Source organism: Candoia aspera, chromosome 3 (assembly GCF_035149785.1).
Source record: "Candoia aspera isolate rCanAsp1 chromosome 3, rCanAsp1.hap2, whole genome shotgun sequence".
Taxonomy (NCBI): Eukaryota; Metazoa; Chordata; class Lepidosauria; order Squamata; family Boidae; genus Candoia; species Candoia aspera.
This window is the reverse complement of record NC_086155.1, coordinates 68,828,475-68,852,069: the sequence shown is the minus strand read 5'-3', so window position 1 is coordinate 68,852,069 and position 23,595 is coordinate 68,828,475. Positions and strand designations below refer to the sequence as shown.

Below are 23,595 nucleotides of genomic sequence, written 5' to 3'. Positions count from 1 at the left end.
CTCTACCTTATTATGACTTAACAAAATTGCTCCTGACAGCAAGTTTTGAGTTCTCCTGAGGGCAGAAGCCATAGAGGCAGCAAGAAATTACATCTCAGCATAGTACTGGTTTCACATTCTTATTCAGCCAGATCAAAGGAAAGGCCGAATTTACTGTAATGTACATTTTTTAAAAAAAACCTTAAAAAAAGTTTATAATGTTTTCAAACCCCTACATTATATCTGATCTGTATTTGGAGGCTGAATTTGTTTCAGGAAGAGATAAGGAAACTTTATCATCCAGATGTGGCAGTTATGATATTACTTTTCCTCTCACTCTCTGCAGATATCTCTCAGGAGAAGTTCTCAACACTTGTTGTTCAGCAGGGTGGCCCTCTCTCAGATCCCCTCCCTCCTTATTCCTCCTAAAGGGGTTCAATTCAATTTCCTATGCACCCTAGCCAGCAAGTAAGACATAAGTTGTCCCATTCTAATTGGCCTTTATCTATCTATCTATCTATCTATCTATCTATCTATCTATCTATCTATCTATCTATCTATCATATTTTTTATCTCCGTCCATCTCCCTCATATGGGGTACTCTGGGCGGTTCACAATAAAACAGTTTAAAATTTGATAAAATCATAATAATATCATTAATCAATAAATAAATATAAAATGTAACGAGATCCAAGTAATGGCAGATCTAATACGACTCAGAGGGGAGCAAGACCGGCCTCGGCAGGATTAGGGAGCCAACCAACCCCAAGCGTGGTTCTTCCTCTCCCCACTCCAGGCATGGTTTTTGAAGTCCAAAAGAGAGGAGGCTAGCCTCACTTCCAGGGGAAGGGTGCTCCAAATATATACAAATTAATACATTTCTCTGCATCTTTCATATTAGAATACGAACACCTAGGAATCTGCAATCTTTACTTTCTTCCTGAGCAATTAATCAGCTCCTTCCTGAATCAGTATTTTTACTGACTCTGAAGATTATGTCAAGCTTCCTTTTCATTTCTCTAGAAAACCTCATTCCCTACTACCTCTTAGCTTCAGAGATTTCTGTTGTTCTTTTGTTCTGCAACAACTTTGTTTGCTCTTCCACCCTCCTTCCAATTACGCTCCACCAGGCCCTAGGCCCCTTCAAGCCACCCAAGGAAGCTTTTTCTTGTCATAAATCAGGTCATCTACGCAACAGCAAAATAAACTTGCCAACACTCTGTATAACCAAGACTATTTTTACTGTTTGCTCAATGAACCATCACAGTGTTGAATACATAATATACTAGAAATGGTCTGAAACTACCCATATGTTGAAGCCAGAGGAAAACAAAACAGCAGGAGAGAGAGGAAGAAAGGGATGTTACTCTACAAAAATTCCAGACAGAGCATACCAGATTGAAAAGTATGTTTTGCCTTACACTGCTGCTTTACTTTTTCTGTGAAAGTAAACAGCTGTTCGTGTATAGATCTGAAAATTAAGGTGTGAATTTGGAGAGTACATTCAAGGGACAGCAACATTTGCCTCTTCCCCTTGCATTTATCTGCACAGTCCCATCCTAGCTTCTGTTTCTTGGTCACATGAGATGCTTAAGTTAGTCATTCACATTTGATGTAACTTGAGTTTCAAAATGGAATAGCTTTCTAAAGGAGTCACAGTGCAGAGTACAAAACTGTCATATAAGGTCTTTTGCCTTCTAACTGCTCAATAGAAGTCTAACCTCAGCCTTGAGAAATCCAAACAATTAGTGCCATAAATAAGGCAGAACAAATGGCATTGGTTAAAAGGACTGAAAAATAATAATAATTATTTAAATGATGCTGCAAAGGAGGTTTGTTTGTTTATTCATTTATTTTTCAAATTTCTATTACCACCATCTCTCCCAAAAGGGGGACTCTGGGTGGTTGCAAGAAATCACAAGCCCAGTCTAGCCACTGAACAGAAGCTTATTCTGAATCTTGCATTGTTATTAGACAGACTCCTGTTAATACAGATTTACAATTTCAGAATTAGAAACACCATTTCTTTTATATAATCTTGCAATTTAGAACTTTACTAAAGGCCCTGCTTTAAATCCCATTATTGGAAGATGACAAGGACAGGGTTTCTTTGATAACAGCATCTTGAACATGGAGCCCCTTCCCTGAAAAATTAAATTACCTCATCCTTCCTTTTCAGCAGATAGAAATAATTTTGGACGTTTGGTAAGCATTAAATGACTACGGATGGAAAACTTACACCTAGTCTCTCATTTAGGTTTTCTATTACAGAAAACTTTCACTGATCATTTGGGGGGAAGGGATATCCATTAAATTCAAATATCTATAAATCTGAATGTACATTATTTTTGTCAATATATGTCATTTGTCAATTATGTAATTGATGTAAACGATGTCATTTGCAAAAATCTCAGTTTAACAGAGTAACCTTCTGCTCAAAAATGTGTTGTATCTGAAATCCACTAAACCATGGTCTATTAAACTGAGGGTTTACTAAACTTTACTGCTGCAATACTTCATTAAACAGTGCCTTGAACTTCTGCTGGATGGAAATTGATATAAATAATATACTCCTCATAGACTTTTCTTCTACCCATGTAAATATTACGTGCTGGGGAAGAGGTTATGATTGTTGTTCTACATTTCTTCTATCAGCTCTCTGTACACTTACATAGGTACTATACTCATTTCAGCAAGCAAATGCAGATTTTATAGGCCAAAACCCTACATAAAGAACCTATACATAAACAATAGAAGATTGTGGTGATTAATCATATCTACATTTATTCACTGTGCAAATTCTTCCATTGTTAAAAGAAGAAAAGGCATAATGGTTTACTGCATTAACATTATTTTCTTTCCCAATTTCAGTCTGAAATTTGACAAAAATAGGATTTCTTCCAGAATTCAGTTCTAGCAATGCAAGTTGTAAGTTTCATTAAAAAAAAATCAGTACTTCTGAAATTTCAGAATTGTACTATAGAATCTGAAAATCATCACACCAGAAAGGCCATTTAGACCATTAAGTCCACTCTCCTGCTTAGTATAGGAATCCAAATTAAAGCATCCAAGACAGGTGACTGTCTAACCACATCCAATAAAGGAAAATAAACCATATCTATAATTGGTAATCGGTATTATTGTGACATACTTTGTCAAATGCTTTGCTAAGTCAGAATATATTTTGTATTTAGCACTCCCATGATCTATTAAAATAACTACCCAATAAAAAAATTAGGTTAGTCTGGCAAGATTTGTTCCTGACACATTCCAGTAATTACTACATTGTTTTTCCCAGCTTCTTACATAGTCTTCTTTATGAACTACTCTAAAAATTTCTCCAGTATAAATATCAAACAAACTGGTCTGTAGTTTGCTGGATTGTCCTTTTACCCTTTTTGATGATAGGGACAGTATTTGCTCTCTTCTTGTCATTTGGCATCCTAGGATTTCCCAACAGTTGAGTCAGAACTATCAGGTAGTACCCTAAGGATTCAATTCATCTGGTCCTGGAGAATTGAACTCATTAAAAAAGACAGTGTATTCCCTGACCATGTTTCTATCAGTCTGAAGCTTCAGTTCTGCCCCTCCATCCTGCTGGAATACAATTTTTTTTATTCCAGATATCTGAACCAAAATAAAAGTCAGATCTATCTGCCTTTTCTGTTCGCATTTTAGCATCTGCTATACTGATTCTTCTTCTTTACTTCTATTTTTAACATGTTTAAAAGAACCCTTTTTGTTTTTCCTTAGCATCATTCTTAGCATCATTCACTAACTTCCGCTTATTCTCAGCTTTGTTTTCCTGACACCAGTGCTATACTTCTGGCTACCTGTCCATACTTTTACAGTCTTGTTATAACTACTAAATCATATTTTCCTTTTTATATTAAAAGCTTGAGCTCACCTTGTTTATATGTCATATTCTTGGCATTAATGTTCATATAATGAAGGACATGAACTTAGTAAGCCAATATTCTTTCTGGTTTTTCAAAAGTATTTCACTGTTCTACAAAACTAATATTAAACAAATATTGTTTAATTTTAAAAAAGGTCCACACTGTTGGCATTTCTTTGTTTTTGCAAGGAGCAAGCCATTAAGTTACTATGGTAACAAATCACTCTGCCAGGGTGAACAGGTCAAACTTAAGTATCCTCAGTTTTGGGTGTGAAAAGAATGACCATATAAGGAAATTGCCTGGAAGGAATTTGCCTGGGCTTGTTACTAGGTTCAGTTTCCTTTCTATCTGCCTCTCCTTCCAGTCCTCTCAGAGCGCATGTGAATGCATAAGCTTGTAAATATGTTTATGTAAGAAGCTTTCTGTAAATACATTTATTTTTATAGAAATGCCTGGTGGGTGTTTTTTCTGATCTCTCGGGCCAAATGCTTTCCAGCACACTCTGACACACACGTCCTGTATACATAGGAAACCAACATTTTAAAATTAAGAACAAAGCCTAACCCAGTCTTACACTTCTGCTGTTTGATAATATACAAAGATTATGTCAGCAACATGTAACAGTTGCAAGTCATGAGCATCATGAAGATTCGTTTATGCATCCAACAAATAAATAAAAATTAAGGAATGCTATCAAAACAGAAGAACGCAGACCAGTGTCACTGAAACAAAAATCCACTTCCATAAAGGGATTTCTTCCTTTTCTACCCATCCCACCATAGTCACTAAATTCAGCTCTGGAGAGCTGAGACTGTTGGAACAGTTTTAGAGACAGAATGGGCCAGAGTGTGCAGGAAGAAGAAGGAATCCTCCCCACACCAAATTCTATTGCAAGCATACTATTAGTTTCTAACTTGTAAGTTTAGTTGGGATAGAAGGTATTTGCTTATCAAGGATATAAACATACCTGGTAGTCTAAAATGCTGAATCCTAAACCTATTTTTGTATCTTTAACAAGGACAATGACTTGCACTTCAGAAGACCACAGGGCTAGTTCCACATCTTCATCTTCCTGTTCTTCCTCTGGATTTCCATTTTTCACCTGAGAAATAAGATAACATGCTTTTTCTACTGATAAAATGCATCCAGTATATAGAAAGCTAAAAGGTAATTTAGATTGGTATTTAAATGATTTCATAAAATTACATAATGGCTGTTTAGTTTTAGCATTAAGCAAGATACTACATGCATAAGTAGACAGACATGTAAGGTGTGAAGTATAAATAAAAAAGTGCTAATAAATTAGGATCAAAATTAAGAATTTATTTACATTTTTATTTATCCCATTTATATGGTCACCCCTCTCACAGAAGTGACTCTCTAAAGCTTCTGGTTCAGTTCATATCTTGTATGGAATGTTTTAACAATGGCTATATCTTAATCTGATTGTAAGTTACATAGAAGTCCTTTTTGGGCAGAAAGAAAAAAAAAGCAACTGCATCGTCAACAGATCTTCAACTATAATATTGAGTGTTTTTATGCAAAGTTGAAAGAATGTGTACAATGTATTTTCAGTTGATTTTTTAAAAAAAATAAAACAATAGAAATGGACACAGAGGAGTATCTTTTCATCAATTAAATTGGTATTTTGTTTACTGATAAGCTACCCAAAGCAGGAAACCTAAGGAACACCAAAGAGCACATATTTTCTTTATAATGAAAATAGTAAAAGTCAATATCTGGGACCTCTAGAAAGTTTAATGGCTAAAACTGAAATTTTCCAGTTACCATCAATTTCTTTGTTCATAAGATGGAAGCAATCAGCTAATGGAGAATTAGAGATTAGGTATAATTCAAAACTTTTGCTCCATTATTAAACTGTAGAAAGATGAATGGGATGTACACCGTCAGCAAGTCCTTTCATTGATTTACATACTTTGTATCATTAGTACAATTATGTTTCTAGCTACCTGCCTAGATAAGCCACCAGGAATTTCCAATTACATTAAAAGTAGTAACATTAAATATTTCTAAATGAAGATAGGTTTTCTGAACTACAATTGCAAGTTTAGAATTCAGAAGCATACGCTTAGCACCATCAAGTTCTTAAACTTGAAGTTCAAAAATGTTGTTCCATTTTAAACAACTGCCACTTGGGAGAAGGTAAAACGGGAGGTTAGTCACTATTGTCCTACACAAATAAGACATTTTAAATGTTATTACTTCTTGATGGGGGACATGAGCACAATGCCCAGAGCTTTCTTTGTGTGTAAGATGGTAGATAGTTCCTTCTAGAAATAGCCGCTTGAACATTTGGAAATGATCTTCCCCAGAGTTTCCTCCCTTTGAGGTGGAACTTCTGCCTAAAGAGAAGAACTTAATACTTATCACTTGTCTTGCTCTGGATCCTAACTCAGGTACTCAGCGTATTCAAAAATAGCATAGATGCCGCAAAAGTTAACATCCTCAAGCCTACTAATTCTGGAACATCCTTTAGTGAGATTATTTTACAATAATTAATATGGAAATCAGATCATAATTATTTTGGTTTTTCTTTCAGCTTCTTTAAGTATCAAAATGGATGATATAGACTGTACAGATAAATCACAAGCCAAAAGGACTAGAAATTTGGTTCTATGGCTCTAGATTGTGGAGTGCTAACCAGTGATCTGATATCGGGATCCAGACAGGATATCTGTAGGAATACCGGAAGGAATCTCATCAACTCAGGTCATGGAAGAAGCACCGTGAACTCTGAGTATTGTCTGCTGCAACATAATACTGCTTAATATTTTCCACTCTAATACTGCTTATTAGAGTATTATGATATTTTACTAAATAGGATAATAGGACTGAGAATTTAGTCATTGAAATGTAACAGCAAACTCCTATTGCTATACTCCTAATAGGATCAGAGATAGTAACTTTTCATGAATCATTTAAAGAAAGAAAGCAATATGCTAATGAATATGAGCATTTATACATGGCCATAATAAAGATTTTAAAAGGCAGATAAAGAAGAGCACTTTCCATTATCATGCAGCTAAGAATTTTACTTTTAAAAAACATGACATTCTGAGCAGTAGAAAAATGGCTTATGAATCACTCACATTCATTATTCATAATGAAAATTAAATGCAAAGTAACCAATACCGAAAGCAGGAGCAAAGTCAATTAATAATCTTTGGGAAATCCTTGGAAACATGCCATTTTTTCTTGTAGGGTTTTTAAAATACCTTTGGTTCTAGACAATGAGCAATAGGAGCTGTAGGCTCATCCACAAAAGATTCTGTGTCATCCTCAAACAAACGCCGACAACAAATCAGGGTAAATGGAGGGGGAACTTCTTTAAGGAAAGAAACAGCTTCACGGCGGGATTTCCCATACAGCTGGACACCATTGACCTAAAGAGAGAAAGGATACCATACTGACATATACTTTAAAATCATTAGGGTTTATCATAAATATTTCACTGCTTACTTTATAGTGTTTCAGTGGTAGGCCAGTGCAATCCCCCCTCCCCAGTGCACATACAGACGTACTTCATTTACAATTCCAGAGATGGAGAAAAGGTTCACGTACACACACACCCACACACCATTTTCAGGAAGCTGATGACTTCCTTAAACCACTAAAGCAATCAATAGCCTTTATTTAGTTGTACTTGAACTCCTTGGCCTTTTTATTGCCATCTCCTGTTTTACTGTAACTCTTCAGATCTAGGACACCCTTCAGCCCAAGCCATTATAGTGAACATTAAAGGATGCTAGGAATTGTAGTTCAGCAGCATATAGAGAGCATTTTGTTAACTGTTAAGGTTTTGCCCCACTAATACTTCCCTTCTTATTATTTCTTGTCTAGTTATTTCCATAGATTGAATTTCTTGAAAATCTGGGGGAAACTAGACTTCAAGTTGTCTGGGTAGGTCCTGTTAGTTCTATGCATCCTTGCTCCCAGTCCCATAGTTTTGTGGCTCACAAAATCCACAATGACTTGTAGAAAATTCAGACTGATGTATAAGACAACCAATATAAAAGATGCAAAGTAGAGAGAGTTACCAACTAGGGCAAACCCCAAATTAGCTGGTTATAGTTACAGTGTTCGTGCAAGTAATTACTTGTGGTGTTATAGTATCAGCCATTCTGTAAATGGGTCCATCTATACTTTACTTGGAGTGGTTAAAATAGTTCAATTCCATACTCATGAAATACTACAGTTGAATCTATTGATTTCTTGATGAATTATAGATTATTTATTCCTTTTAGAATGTGTTTGCCATTTTATAGTGTTTTTTTTGCAAAAGAAATCACAAATTTTGTGTGCATATGGATGCAATGAGTAGTCATGATTAACTCAAGATTTAAATGGAATAATCCATCTGAAAGGCTGCATCATGTAAGCATTATTTACCAGTAGTTAATAGCCTCAGTTTTCAGACTGACCTATCCCTTGAACAACATGCTTGTACATTCTGCCACATTTTGGGACTATCCCATATAATGTGGTATATGGCATACAGGAATTCAGACAACTATATTTTCCAGAACAACATCCTTTTTGCATAAGGATTTTGAGAGGTAGAATGAGTTGTGATGATTTGGCACCAGGCCTTGAGGCTAATATAACACTTTTCTTTTCATTCATCCATTGACTTGTGAGTGAGGATGAAAAACATGTGGATCATCAGAATGGACTCAATACATCACTTCTGTGACAGTAAAGTTCCATTAATAAGAGGTAAGTTTCTCTCTCCGAACATACAAGATGTATCCAGACTCCTGTGATATGGTTTTATTTAGGTCCTAGTTACAGGAGCTAAAATATGAGAACTTTTTGTCCTCTTGGTAGAATAAAACTAATCTAGATATAATTCTAATCTCATTTCTTGCTAATCTTATTGTTCTTCACATTAACTTTATGATATCAAGAGAAGGACTGTGACAAGGACAAATGTAATGCTAGATTGATTACTATCATAATTAAGTGAATGCCTATTATAGAAACCTTTCAGTACTTACAGAGCAGGTCTATAGGAAGACATATGTTGGGGGTGGAACTGAATAGCAAATCCAAAGCTCTGCTAAATCTCTACTGTGAACTGGAGGGAGGAAATGCTTTTATTCCACATTTTAAAAATATTTCTCTCCCATTGTCTTCAATGAGAGGAAAATTACATTTTTGTAGTTTTCAAGTATATTTCTATAGTTTTCAAGGTATATTTGGGAGTGGGAAGTCTTTTCATGCTGCAGATCAAGTTGTTCTCCAACCTATATATTCTTTGCCTCTACAGAGATGAGATGGTAAGTGTCAGTGAGGCAATAACCACACAAATTTCTATGCCATCTGGGAAGGGACATCTGGGGTTGAATGTATTTCTGCACACTCAAAGGAAGAGATCTCAACTGTTTTATAAACCATTTTCTTCTCGAAACTAAGAATGGCAGCCTAAGTAATCCCAAGTCATTCAAAATTTTATACACACACACACATGCACACATGCATACACATATGCACATGCACGCACACACACCTATTAGGGCTTTTATTTTAAATAATTGCTGGAGTCTAATACTGGAAACATTTTAAGTTAAAAACTCAGTGTTACATTAAGCAAAAAAGGGGGATTGGGAAATGAAACTGAAATCACAAGCTCTGGATATAATTGAAGATTTGGATCAGTAATGGAAACAACTTTTACAACCAATTTGTATACTCAAAAAAATTGTCATAAAAACATCTCCTATACAAAGGTTGATTTCTAGTGGACAGACACACTGTACTTGCACATGCTCAGGGGCTCTTGAAGATTTATTTTCTGTTTTTCCCATCTCTAGCTAATCTAGGTGTCTTGAAAGGCATTTTGATGCACTTCAAACATGATACAACATTGACTTTTAAAAATTAAGCAGTATTTTTAATATAACATATTATTTAAGAATCGTACCTCTAAAAGTTCATCCTCTAGCTGCAGTAAGCCAAGGTTAGCAATTGGGCCATCTGTAGCAATGGAAGAGATGTAATGATGTCCTTCAAAGGTATCCAGTTCAACTCCTAGCCTTAATGTGTGAATAGGCAGCAGCTATTAAAAATAAATCACAAAGACTAAATAGTGAAATAGGAAATTTTAAAGAGAATGTCGATTGGAATCTATAGCTCTATTACATTCAGATCAACTGAATATAATTTTAGATGTAATGAGTTGAATTGATTTATTATTTTTATTTTAATATCCCTTGATAAAAGGACAATGATGCCATCAAGTCCATCTCAATCCTGTTAACACATCCATGCAATTTTCTTGACAGAGTCACAAAAGTGCCATTCCCTTTGTTTTACCTTGCCATTGCCTTCTTTTTCTTTTGTTCTTGTTTTTCTTTTACTTGCCTGTCTAGCCAACAGCCCAGATTGTCAGCAATTATAAAAATAGTATGGGGGATGCATGGATGGTCTGGACATGACATCATCACCTGGATCTGTCTGTGAAAATATATCCTACCTTATGACAAATAGGTATATGAAAATGGTTTTTTTAAGGTTTTATGAGAGACATTTAAATAATAAACAAATACCAAATAGACTAAACACCTTTCTCAGTAGAATAAAAACGTTAGATTCAATAACTACTTCTCCCCACCCTCTGCCTGACGTACTTGAACAAATCAGGAAGAAAAGTTTTGAATATTGTTAAAAAGGCTTAAATTAATAAAATAAGTGCATAAATTAATACACAGGTATTAAAAATTAAGATCTAAATTTGAACAATGTATTTCTGCTGGTATAAAGAGCCAAGTTGAAATGGATACATGCATTAGCATGCAAATAATGCAGAGGCTGGATTTTCTGGAATTCAGAATTATTATTGCATGCAAGTGCTGCAAGTCAATGTTGCTTCCAATCAAGGTTTGATTTACAGGAGATCTCTTAAAATGTTTCTGGCTTAGGTATATTAACTTCATTTCTTTTCAGTGCCAATCCTAAACAATGAGTATGCCAGGGAAGCACTACAAAGCATTTTAAGAAGCAAATCTGTAAAATATATTTGCAAAAATTAAGGACCAAGTAGTTCCTTGAATAAATTCATGCCCAATACATAAGAGCAGCACAAAAACAATAAAACATGCAAAGTGTCAAAAAAATTCATATCAAAGAAGCTGATTCACATCCATACCTGTTTCCATTGTTAACATGTCACAGAGTGTTAAAGGGGGAAAAAAATCCAATACCTTTGAATATTTCTGTAGCTCAGCATCATCTGCAATTGGTGCATCTATTGTGACAGTCTAAAAATCAAATTACAGAAAGGCTTCATGGATACAATAAAGAGCTACTTGTGTTTCAAACTCAAAGAAATGGACTAAAATATATTGCAGATACATTACTGGAACAGTGAAGGATTGAAGCACTGGGAAATATAGTCAGGTTGCTCTTTAGCAAAAGAAAGAGGAATGCTACATGGTTCGAAACCATCTAAAGGTTGGTTTAAGAGAATTAACTCTTGAAGCAACTGTCATTGTTGCTTCAAGAGAAGTAACTCTTAACTGAGTCTGCAGAAACAGTGTGGTTATTGGTTAGGCTTAATATGTGTTAATGATCACATTTCTATAATTCAGTTTAAGCTACCCCTTAAATTATTCCCTATGTACTAAACTGTTAAAAATTTAACCCTCTACTTAAAAAACAAATAATCTCATTTAAGATCTCATTTCTTGAAAAGAGTAAAAAACATTACATTCACAGTGATTTAACAAGTGTATATGGATAACATACCATAACTTCAAAATCAGGTCCCAGAAGTTTTTCCCATTTGGATGTCAGTTTATTTTCTGATAAGTCCAAGGTATTCCCTAAATTTAACAGTTATTATTATACGGCAGTTCTTAGGACTGTATATTATTTACTTACTTACATTTTGGTAAAACACAAAGCATTCTAAAACAATAGTCCTGGTATAGAAATGTGTCATTTGGAGCATAAAGGCAGAAAAGAATTTTACATAACAAATAAAGCTTCAAGTAATATAAAATCTGCCTAGTTCAGCCTTCTTCTTTCTGCCCATCAAAAGATCTATGTATCTCACTAAGGACAGACACATCTCTGACTTAGCATCTGAATTTTAGTTTTCGAAAAATGTAGAACAAATAATTATCTTGCTGCTCTCCCCCCCACCACAAGCTTCGGGCACTGTAGCCTGTATCTAACAGGAATTATTCCGAATGGCTGTAGATCACTGCCACTCTCCATCTAAGGGCAAACCATACAATAGATAAAATGCGTATCATGCACCTGACCTCGTTTGCTTTATTTATTCAAGAGATAAGTGGATTTTATTTATATTATTAGTTTGTATATATTTGTTAGATTTATATCCTCCCTTTCTTTCAGATACTCAAGGCAGTGTTCATAGTACCTCCTCCTCTAATTTTCTCTCATTGCTACCTAGTGAAGTACCTCAGGCCAAAACTCACCCTATGAGCTTCCATGTCTGAAGATGTTCAGATCGTCCTAGTCCTAGTCCTAATCCAAGACCTTAACCTGTACACTTTATTGGATTTCATTTCATATCCTCCAAGAATTCAAGTGGCTTACATAACACTCCCTCGTAATATTTACCCACAACAACAAACCTGTTGACTGGCCCAAATGCATCAAGAAGTAAACACACATGGTATCCTTACAGACTGTGAGCCAGATGTCTCCCTCCTGAGATTACAAAATGCCAGAGAAGGAGCAAAATACCCAAAGGACTAGATAATATACACACTGGCTTAATAAAATTGAAGCATGTTGCCATCAAAACTACATCTAATGGTTCAATATTGGCCTTCTTGATATTGGTCTCTTTCAGTGTATTGCTTCTTCACGAAATGCTACAGTGGGTAATTCTATTGCTTGTCATGTAAGCAATAATAGTTTTGGCAGCAAGAAAAATATTTTAACACACCAAAAATGTTGTTTCCCAATAGAACATTTGAGTTACCAATTGTATGTAGCTTTTGCTTCCTTTCATTTTCAGAGTTGTCTTTTTGCTCTTGAGGTTCCTCATTCTCGCTATCAGTTTCCATACCAGTAAAGTTGAGCATGTGTGGATGCCCTGGAAAAGTTCCAAAAGCTTCCCATCACTTATGCAATCAGGTTAAGAACTCTGAACTTTTCCTTAGTTTCATTCTAAAATAGTTCTGACTTGATATGACATTCAACTTTTCACATTATCCCAAACATCTTTTTTTAATCCGTTCAATCGCATCCAGTTCTCAGAGACTGCCTGGAAAAGTCCCTGCAGTTTTCTTGGCAAGGCTTTTCAGAAGTGGTTTGCCATTGCCTTCTTCCTAGAGCTGAGAGTGTGTGACTGGCCCATAGGTCACCCAGCTGGCTTCATGCCTAAGCCGGGACTAGAACTCACAGTCTCCCAGTTTCTAGCCTGATGCCTTAACCACTAGACCAAACTGGTTCTCATTCCAAACATACTATTACCAAATCTCAACTCCTCAGCTGATACTCAAATTAGTAAAGTTATATGCTTTTCCATTTCCACTACTCCAAAAAGTTGTTCAAAATGTAGAAGGAAATCTCAAAAACCAAGAACATACTGAACTATTCTAGCGTTCTAAATGACTTCCCCTCCCACCTGCCATGTACTCAAATCTGCTTTGGAGGATTGAAGCTTTCGGAGCAGACTTTGAAAGAACAGAAATGCTTGGTGCAATGTGGATTCCATCCAGAGTGTCAAATCTAAAGGAGAAATAACTCCATTCTGAGGTTACCAAAAAATGTTCCATAATAATTTAAACTGCTTTCCCTCAAGACAGCTTATAATGATGATAGAAAAAAATGAATTAAGCACAATAAAATTTAAAAAAAACAGATAAAGTCTTAAAACCAAACCAAGTAGCATTGGTTAGAAAGAGTAACTGAACATGTAGCAGAAAAAACAGCAGGAAAATAGGTACACTGTGGTTTGCTTTAAAAGCCAGTTGAGAACAAATCCTGTAGACTTCTAGAATAAAACTCAGTCATCCATTGTTCACTATGGAATGCACCTAAAATATAGCAAATGTTATCCTTTGGTTGTGATTATTGCCACCTACTTGGGGAGATGGCATAGCAACGCCTATAAATATAAAATGAGGTAAGAGTGAAAATGTGATTTTCCTTCCCAGCATCTTTCTTGCCTTGACCAGTAATTCTTTAAGGATTTAAAAGTATCTTCCATAGTTAAGCTATATATTAATTGTTGAGTCTTTTGGAACAAACATGTATCCAAAGGAGCCAGGTTGACTGATTCGTATAATCCAAGTGGCTTTATTATTTTGCTGTCACAATCTATGGACGTTGCAGTCCCCCTACATCACATGTTTGTTTCAGAAAAGGACCAGGACTAACCAGTTCTGCTGGCTTAAGCAGCCTTGTAAATAAGTGGAACAGTAGAAATCAGTTCAAAATATCAAGGTGCTCATTAAAAGCAATCCTGAGCATTTTGCCTTAACTAGAAAAGAATGCAGATATAGTGAAGGAACTTTACCTCTATCAAACTCTCTTTCTGGAGGTAAAGTAGCATACTGTGGTTTCTTTCGAAGCAATGTCAGATGTACAACTGGTCCTGTCTTGCGTAATGCTTCCACAACTTCTTGGTTGGTATAATTCTGAATATTAATTCTATTAACCTAAAGTATACAGAGTTACACAATTCTTTTGAAAATGATAATCCACAGCACAAATTAGGTTGCTTGAATGAAATAATCACTTTGGCTAATTATTGCACAAAGGCATGAGACAAAACAGATTCAGACATATAGGTAGTCCTCGACCTATAACTGTTTGTTTAACGACAGTTTGAAGTTATAATGGCCCCAGAGTGGGTGCTTTACGGAGTGTAAATCACTTCCAAGCTTCACAGAACTTCGCATCACCACCCAATGGTCACATGATCGCATTTTGGGCACTTGGCAACCAGCTGCAGTGTCTCACGGTCACATGATCACATTTTGTGACTTTTTTGCCATTTTCTGGCCAAAAATGCCCATTGGGGAAGCTGGATTCACTTAATGATCATGGTGATTTGCTTGATGACCCATGTTTTGCTTAACAACCCATGATTTGTTTAATGACCACCGTAAATATGGTCGTAAATCGGGTCCAGCCACATGGTGCCTCAACTTACAACCGCAATGACTTATGATGGAAATTCTGGTCGACTACCTGTACTAACTCTTCTATTTAGTTGGCTTACGATGGAACTAACTTACAATGGAAATTCGACTTACAATGGAAATTCTAGGACTACCTGTACTAACTCATCTATTTTGTCCCTAAGTGAAACCAAGAACTGGCCACTTACAAGGGTAAAGAAGGTGGCAGACAGATGTGTGGGATTTTTAAAACAAAAATACAAAACGAGGCAAAATCTTGAAATCTAAAATATGATTTTTTCCCCCCAAGGATTGGGGGGAAAAGGATAACAATGTTTCTCAACTTTGCTCTCACACCTTATATAAAATCAGGTGTGCATAGATAATGTGGAGGGAAAAAAATTTTCTCCCTCTCTCATAAGGTTAAAACTTGAGATGGTCCACTGAAATGAAATGCGGGGTGAATCTGTGTGTGTGTGTGTGTGTGTGTGTTTCCAGCACATTATTATTAATAAAAGCAATAATAATAATTTAGTAAATTTATATTTACTAAATTATTAAGAGTCTTAAAACTCTTTAAGAGAGTTTTAAACAATCTGTAAACTCTGGGCGGTTTACAGATTGTTTAAAACATTAAAAACAAGAAGCAAAAAGAAGAGTAAAGATGGAAGGATGACAAAACCAGATGGGAACAAAGGAAAACCACCCAGGTTAAAAGGAGGTCAACCTCGCCAAAGACCTGGGCGAAGAGCCAGGTCTTTAAGCCCCTTTGAAACACTAGCAAGGTGGGGGCTGTTCAGGTGCTGCTACAGTGCAGGCACGGTTCCAGAGTCCTAAGAGATGGCATTGCTTAATTGAAGGAACCTGGAGTGCGCCAACCCCGCCAGATTGGATTGGCCAGGCAGATACTATGGGAGACAGGCAGTCCCTTTAACAACCAGGTCCATGCCATTGATTAAGCTATGCCACTTGCTGCCAGCAATTATGGTAATAGCAACAAAATTGGATCATTTTAAAAGATGACTGGGCATGGTGATGGAGGTTCAGGCTATCAGTGACTACTACTAATGATGATTGTTCAGTGCTTCCTGAATCATAGGCAGCATGCCTTAAATACTTGTGCTGGCAACAGCAGAAGGAAACTACTATCCCCCACTCCAGGCTTGTGACCTTCCCAAAGTATCCAGCTGGGGACACAGAATGCTTGTCCAACTGGGTGTAGGACTTGGTACAGCACAGCTCTTACATTCTTATACCACACTATTCTGTTATCCCAGGTCCAGGTATTCAGGGACTGATTTCCCCCTCCCTCAAAAAAGAATAGCGAAGGAAAACAAGAGCGCCCCTGTCTACGAATGGAAGTTTACATTCTATTTATGAAGGAGAAACCAGGGTCTTAGCCATTATTACTTACTGCACAGCATATTGCACTTTCCTTGTGGTCACTCTGTATACTTTTATATGTATTAGGAGTTTCCATCTCAACTTCTTTTCTGTGATGCAGTTCAACATGAATGGAGATTCTTGCATGGAAGGATGCATTTGAATAAGTGATTCCACCCCAAATTTCCATTCTCCCAGTAAAGAATTGGACGACTGTAGCATATCATGGTCCTATAGTTTAATTCATTACTGTAAAGTCTCAACTATAACAGAAACCTAAGTAATTCATCTCCTCCATCCTCCAAACTGCACCACCAGAATTCAGCAGAACAAGAAGCAGGAACCAATATAATCAAGTAAGAAGTTGATTGCTCTACCGTCTCAGGAGATAGGCAAGACATTTCATTTCCTTTATAACCAGGAACTGGACTAGATGAAACAACATGCAAAGGATGCATGGTTAAGAGTGGTCTTCTAATACTCACCACTCTTATCAGCCTTTCTTGTAAAATGACTTTGCCTCGGGCAAGAAGAAAAAATCAAGCCTAAAAAAGTAGGCTAGAAATAGTACTTTCTAGGAAGAATCTACCCCATTTTCTCATGAAGTTTGGAAATGTCATACAAGCTATTGTGGACAATTAATTAACCCAAAAACAGAATGTCTCCCCGAAAGCTGGTGCACCAGTTTTCAGCAAGACTTGCTCTCCACAGAAATATTCTCTGTGTCAAAAAAATAAATGGAAGACTGCTGTTTTTGAATCTCCGGTACCACAGATAATTCAGATAGTGGTGAAAAAAATGTTACAGTAGTTTCTTGTGTTGAAGGCAGTTGCAGACACAGTTGCTTCTTGTCATGCCAGCAAGCATATTCAGATGCATTAATATGCTGAATAAATTAGCAATATTCATTATTTTCCCTTATAAGTATTTAACATAGACCAAATTCTTCTTTTTCTTCAAAAACCCCATATTCTTCCAAACTAATTGCTGTAAAGTGCCCTTTGTGGTATGGCCCCAGTTGACCCACTCAACAAATGACTGCCTGCTTCTTGTTGTCAAAAAAGATCATCTGCATCATGGGATACATTCCCAATTGCACGTGAAGAGCATCTCAACCAATAGAAAGCCTACAGCAGTAATGCTTTGCAATGTAAAAACAGATGCCTTTGTAAGATTTAACTTACTGCAATAATTTTGTCTTTGACTTTTATATAACCGCTGTGATCCGCAGCACTGCCAGGTATTATGTTTTTTATGAAAATCCCTGAAGCTTCCCCTTAAAGGAGGAGAATGAGGGGGAGGGGAGAGGGAAGGAGAATGTAGAAACAGAATTAGCATATATTGAATATTATCATTTCACACACATTCTAGAGCATCAATGTTCAATGAATTTTTATACTGCTCCACTCAGAATACTTCAGAGTATAGTGGGCTTATTCCTAGGTGAGTATGTGTAACTTTTGGCCTCCCAAGAATCTCATCACCAAAATTCTGCTGCGGATCACCCATCTCAAGAGCCAATTTTATTTTAAAATGAAGTAAGTTCCAAAAGACTTATTTTAAGCTTCTAGTATCTCTTCTGAGTGAAACAATTATCCCTATTTCATTTGTAAAGCCAAACCTTTGGGCATCACTGTATCGCTACCATACCAATGTATGGCCTTGGAGCCTCCCTCCAAAATATTAAAAATGAAGTGCAGCCCAATTTATAGGATACATCCCTGGGACATTGAAAAAAAAGTTTTGATTTAGTTTCTTCATACTGACCACTCATCAGGTGTTTAATTCTCCACCCTAGTTGTATTAATGCTTCTCCACCTGTTTCATTTCCTCAATCTGTTAATGGTGTAAAATTCTATACTAGAACCCATTTCTCTGCTGTACTTGGAGCCAAGGCTGCAACTGGGGGGGGGGGGGGCAAGTGGGGCATGTGCGCTGGGCACTGCACTGGGGGGTGTCAAAATGAGCACTGGGGGGCACCAAAATGGGTGCGGCATCCATGTTTGCCCCGGGTGACACAGACCCTAGTTGTGGGCCTGCTTGGAGCTCTTAAACTGTATATATTTTTATATTAATCACATATTTATCCTGATTATATACACTTATTTTTCCTCCAACTGTTCCTATTTTGGAGGAAAATTTCTTATTTTTTTGTACTGAATGTTTGAGACTTCCATGTTTCTTGATATTCATTAGCATTTTCATGGTTGATTTCAGCTTTTTCATAAATGTCCTCTTTTTCTCATTTAGGCTTGAATACAATAACTCTTAGCCTTTCTTTATCCCATGGAGGGCAAACATTTGATGGCTGGTAAAAATATTAAAGCAAAAGTGAAAATCTATAGCTACCGTTTTGATGGAGACTAATCTTTCTGTATTACTTAAAATATCTGGGGCTAAGTAATACTTCACAAAGAGCAAAGCAAAGAATCATCTCTGTCCCCCCATTCTTTGACAAAGTTGTTCTCTACCACAAACACATGATCAACAAATTCTCTGATCAAGCCTCTTCCTTCACTGATCAATATTACACAGCTCACCTGAATAAGAAACTCCAGAATATCCAACAATTGTTATACCAAGACTCTGTCCATCCTTTTTAGTCAACTTAACTTCATGAATTTCATTTTCCTAGGAAATAAAACCATACCTTTCTTTCAGATTATATTAAGCACTTCACCTTTTGCCAATAACTTTTGTAATTCATTACCTAATTAAAGCTTTTTTCAGTTCAAAGATCCAAAGACAACAGGTGTGTGTTGTTTTCACAATGTCAGTGTTTTTGGTGTTCAAATGTATTGTGCTAAAGAAGTCTTCATCAATCTGGTGCCTTCAGGGTGTGTTGATATGGAAAATTATTCTAAAAGCTTATTTTATATTGCCTTTTGGAGCTTGCTACAGGTTGTCAAAGAAGAATTCTTGCATGTTCAGATATTATGCAAATAATGAGACTGAGGTGGTAAAGACTTTATATTGATAAAATATAATATATCTGAGATAACACTGAACTGTTAATCAGGGATATCAGCAACATTATGTATTAACCTGATCAATAAACAACACTAAGACAGGTTAAAAATTAAAATGTATCACAAAAGATAAATATAATGAACAAATTATATAGCAAACACAATTATAAGCTGATAAAATGAAAATGTTTCAACCACTCCTGCCAGCATAAAATTTTATTTGAAATATTTTTTTACATAGTCTTTCAGGAATGTGTACTTCAGGACAACTTACATGAAAATGCATAAACTGACAAACAAAAGGTAAGATGAGCTAGAAAACACAGCTGTCAGCTCTGTAAATCTGAGCTAAAAAATGATATTATCTAAATCACTAATACTATGTGGCCTTTCCAAGGAAAGGCATTCCATAATTTGAATGCTGCAGCTAAAGGTGAGATGGATGGTCAAGGAGAAGATATTGAAAGTGAAAGGGGTTGATTGCGGTGATGTAGTAAAACTACAGCAGTATTGTTTGCCCTACAAAAGCAAAAGGTGTTAATGGTTATAACAATATTCAGACAATTATTACAAACATTATTAGACTGAGTAAGTATTAAGGTCAATATAGGAAGAAATTAGCATTATAATTTTTCAGATATGTACATGAAATTTCCAGTGGTGTAATCTGATGCAAGCATTAAGACACTTACTGTGTCGGATTCTATGTCCTGAATAGTAGCTAATTCACCCACAGGATCAGCCACAGGAGTTGGTGGGGTTGTAGTTATTTCACCCAAAGGAGATCTTGCAACTACCATCTTAACATGGTTTCCACAATTTCTCAACACTTGAGCTACCTGCTCGCTACTCATTCCTTGTACATTAATACCCCCGATTTCCAAAATGTGATCATCAGTTTTAAGTCTGCCATCCTGCAAGAAACAAGTAACATTTTACAAAGTTACAATTAGCAGCTGAAATGGAATACTTTTTTATAACTTTCAGTTGTATTTGAAATTATAAAAAAATATAAAATATGTATATTTTTACAAAAGCCATATGTAGAATTTCAATTCTCTATAAGTATCCAATTTTCAGTGGTAATTGGAATATATCCCTTAGTCTCTTTTTCAGTACCTAAATATACATAAAAGGAAACAGAACAGAGCAGCACATTTATTTAATAACCTATTGCCATTTCAATGCAAGTTTGACAGTCCTATAAGATGTAGTATCTTTCAATATCAGCTGAAATATATAAAAGCAAAGAAGATTACATTTTCTCATGAAACAGATTCCCCAAAGATGCAAAAGTTAAGTCCCAATTGCCATCAGGAATTTTAGTCAATAGACTATATCCCACAGCCTGTCCAGTAAAATGTTGCACTCACAACTCTATGATGATACCTTCTTGGCATCATCAGGCTATGGCAGTGTTTCTCAATCTTGGCAACTTTAAGAAGTATGGACTTCAACTCCCAGAATTCCTCAGCCAGCATGCTGGCTGGGGAATTCTGGGAGTGGAAGTCCACACATCTTAAAGTTGCCACAGTTGAGAAACAGTGGGCTATGGTATACAATTAAAATTGATACAACCAACTGCTTGGAAGTCTCTCCTGGAAGTTTGCCTACAAATCTAGATCATACCTGATCAGTCAGGAAATTGCTGGGCACAAGGCTAGGCCAGATGGGAGGGGGAAAACAAATCAAAAGATTATGGACACGTTCACTGTTTTTCATAAACTTAGCACTCACTTATGGATTTTGTGTTGTGACCCTTCCACATATAAGTCTAATAGCTACACCATTACCAAATTTTAATTCCAAATGATACACGTGTTTTTTAATATGCCTTAAATTTTTTTACTTAAGAGCCAAAGCATATATAAGAAGTCAATCAGGCAACTTGGGACATAGATAGTGGTGACATGTAATTAGTTAACTTTAACCTACTTTTAATCTACATTTATACATTCTAGAAATTAGGCTTGGATGATTTTAGTTTACTTTCATCATTTTAAGCAATTTGGGGCTCTTGCCAAATGTTTGCATATGCATGCCATCTAAAAGATCATGTTTAATAGACACAATGATAAGTTATCAAGAAATGAGAGGGAGACTTTACTAGAAATGGACTCCTTTTCCTTGTTCCACAATGCTTCATCTCAGCAATGGAGAGATGAGATATAATAACAAAGACACTGAGAGGTTGGGACAATTTGATTATTACCTCCTTTGCCACAATGAAATGAATAGCATTGTGGGACTGGTTTTGCTTGTTATCTGCTAACATAGTAACCATTACTGACAAAAGGTGGGCACAGCTCATTTCCCATTCTTTTCCAATACTGCTGCTTCCACAGTCTAATAAGGCAGGGTGAGGCCAGGTGAACTAGGTCAAACATCTCCAATGGATTGTTTCCTTGTTTGGTTTCCCTTCCCTACTATATTTCTCTGCTAAAAGATACTTCTTTCTTTCAAGGAAATTACAAATCAAAGTATTAACTATGTATTATAGAATTATAAACAAATTACCCTGTCTGCTAGTCCACCAGGAACAATAGTCCTTACCACCACACCGCTTGATTTCCCTCCTACAATTCCAAAACCTAATCCTGAGCCATCATTAATCAGTTCAACTTCTTCAGTGTGGCCCCAGCTGATCTAGAAAAGTAAAAGAGAAAGGTCATTTTACTGTGATCTTTCAAAAAACTAAAACACTAAAAAAACTTATCATAGGGCTTCCAATCGATACAATAAAATAGCTACTTGATATGTCCCACAGCATTCAAGCTATTATAAAAGACTCTTCTTCTTTGTGGTTACATCATCTGGAACATACATGAGATAAAGTGGTTCACACCAGTATAGTAAGCAGAATTGATGGAGAATATGGATAACTATGCATGAAGGCACCATAACATGCTTTATTACACCATACCATGAATCTCCTCTGAAGCATTTCTAATAGAAACACTAGGCCACTTACACTGAATACCAAAATCACAGGGAAGAAGGTGTCAATTTATTCTCCATAGCACCTGAAGGTAGGACAAGAAGCAATGGGTGGAAGCTCATCAGAGGGAGATCCAACCTGGAAATAAGGAGGCATTTCCTGACAGTGAGAACTATTAAGCAGTGGAACAGCTTGCCTCCTGGAATTGTGGGTGCTCCATCACTGGAGGTTTTCAAGAAAAAATTGGACAATCATTTGTCCGAGATGGTATGAAGATTCCTGCCTTGGGCTTGGGCAGGAGGTTGAACTAGAAGATCTCCAAGTTCCCTTCCAACCCCATGATTCTATGACCCTGTGACTCAAGTAAAAAAATATTCAGGCTATAAGGATGATTTAAATTTTAAAATCCTCTATAAGAAAGTTATGCTTTATTTTGTCAGTTTGCTCAGTACAGATTCTTTATGGAAACAAAGTGGTTACATTTAATGCTTTCAACTTCAGAAACACCACTACTGATGAACCACTAAGTTTCAGTAGTTTCAAATAATCATAGAAAGAAATAAAAATACTTTCAGTTAAGATAGTTCCTTCAGATCTATGCTTGTAACAAATCTCTACCAACAAGCCACTTGAGCCTCAAGACTGGTAAGTAATGGATACCATTAATATCTATTTACTGGAAGGACTAAAACCACAATTTTGTTTCATTACTACCACATTATAATCAGTTGCTCGTATTTATTAGTTACAAGGAGTTAAGATTTACTTTTGTAGCAGAACCATATGTACTGCTTGGTATCAAGTAATTGCAAAATAAACTCCTCCTATTATTTATATAGTTACTGCCTGATTACCTACTATTTCATTCATCCTCTGGAAATGCCTGGCGTTTGGCGGCCAATAAATTTAAATTGATGATGATGATGATGATGGGGGGAGGAGGAGGAGATTACACACTAAATCTCCTCCTAATTACTAATTACTAATAGAAAGCTCACTCATAAATGGCTAGACTGAAGTGTTGGCAGAGTGCTAGAAACCATTTGGCCCAGGATTGATCAGAAAAGTCTCACACCAGGCATTTCTATAAAAATAATTTTATTTACAGATAACAAACATATTTAAAGGCTGTTTGCTGAGAGGAGAGATTTCTCTCAGCTGCATATTCTCTGCAAGCCTACACAGAAGGGAAACTGAAACTAAAACAAGTCCAGGCAAGTTCTTCCCTTAGGCAATGCAACCATTAACATGTGAAAAGGGGACAATTAAATTCAACCTCTTCACCCCGCCAAAATGATTAG

General features: G+C 36.2%; 1 protein-coding gene across 3 annotated transcripts in view; it reads right to left on the bottom strand.

Moving 5' to 3' along the window:
* Positions 1 to 23,595, bottom strand: part of PATJ (PATJ crumbs cell polarity complex component) — a 155,890-nt gene that overhangs the window by 121,257 nt on the left and 11,038 nt on the right. For all 3 annotated transcript variants that reach the window (XM_063298039.1, XM_063298040.1, XM_063298041.1), the window contains exons 8-18: positions 21,874 to 22,002; positions 20,049 to 20,270; positions 18,928 to 19,018; positions 17,572 to 17,663; positions 14,398 to 14,539; positions 12,856 to 12,969; positions 11,646 to 11,722; positions 11,102 to 11,158; positions 9,823 to 9,957; positions 7,115 to 7,282; positions 4,846 to 4,980 (exon numbers count right to left, since the gene is read on the bottom strand). In XM_063298039.1, the coding sequence (XP_063154109.1) occupies positions 4,846 to 4,980; positions 7,115 to 7,282; positions 9,823 to 9,957; positions 11,102 to 11,158; positions 11,646 to 11,722; positions 12,856 to 12,969; positions 14,398 to 14,539; positions 17,572 to 17,663; positions 18,928 to 19,018; positions 20,049 to 20,270; positions 21,874 to 22,002 (1,362 nt within the window). The remainder of the gene's footprint in view (positions 1 to 4,845; positions 4,981 to 7,114; positions 7,283 to 9,822; positions 9,958 to 11,101; positions 11,159 to 11,645; positions 11,723 to 12,855; positions 12,970 to 14,397; positions 14,540 to 17,571; positions 17,664 to 18,927; positions 19,019 to 20,048; positions 20,271 to 21,873; positions 22,003 to 23,595) is intronic.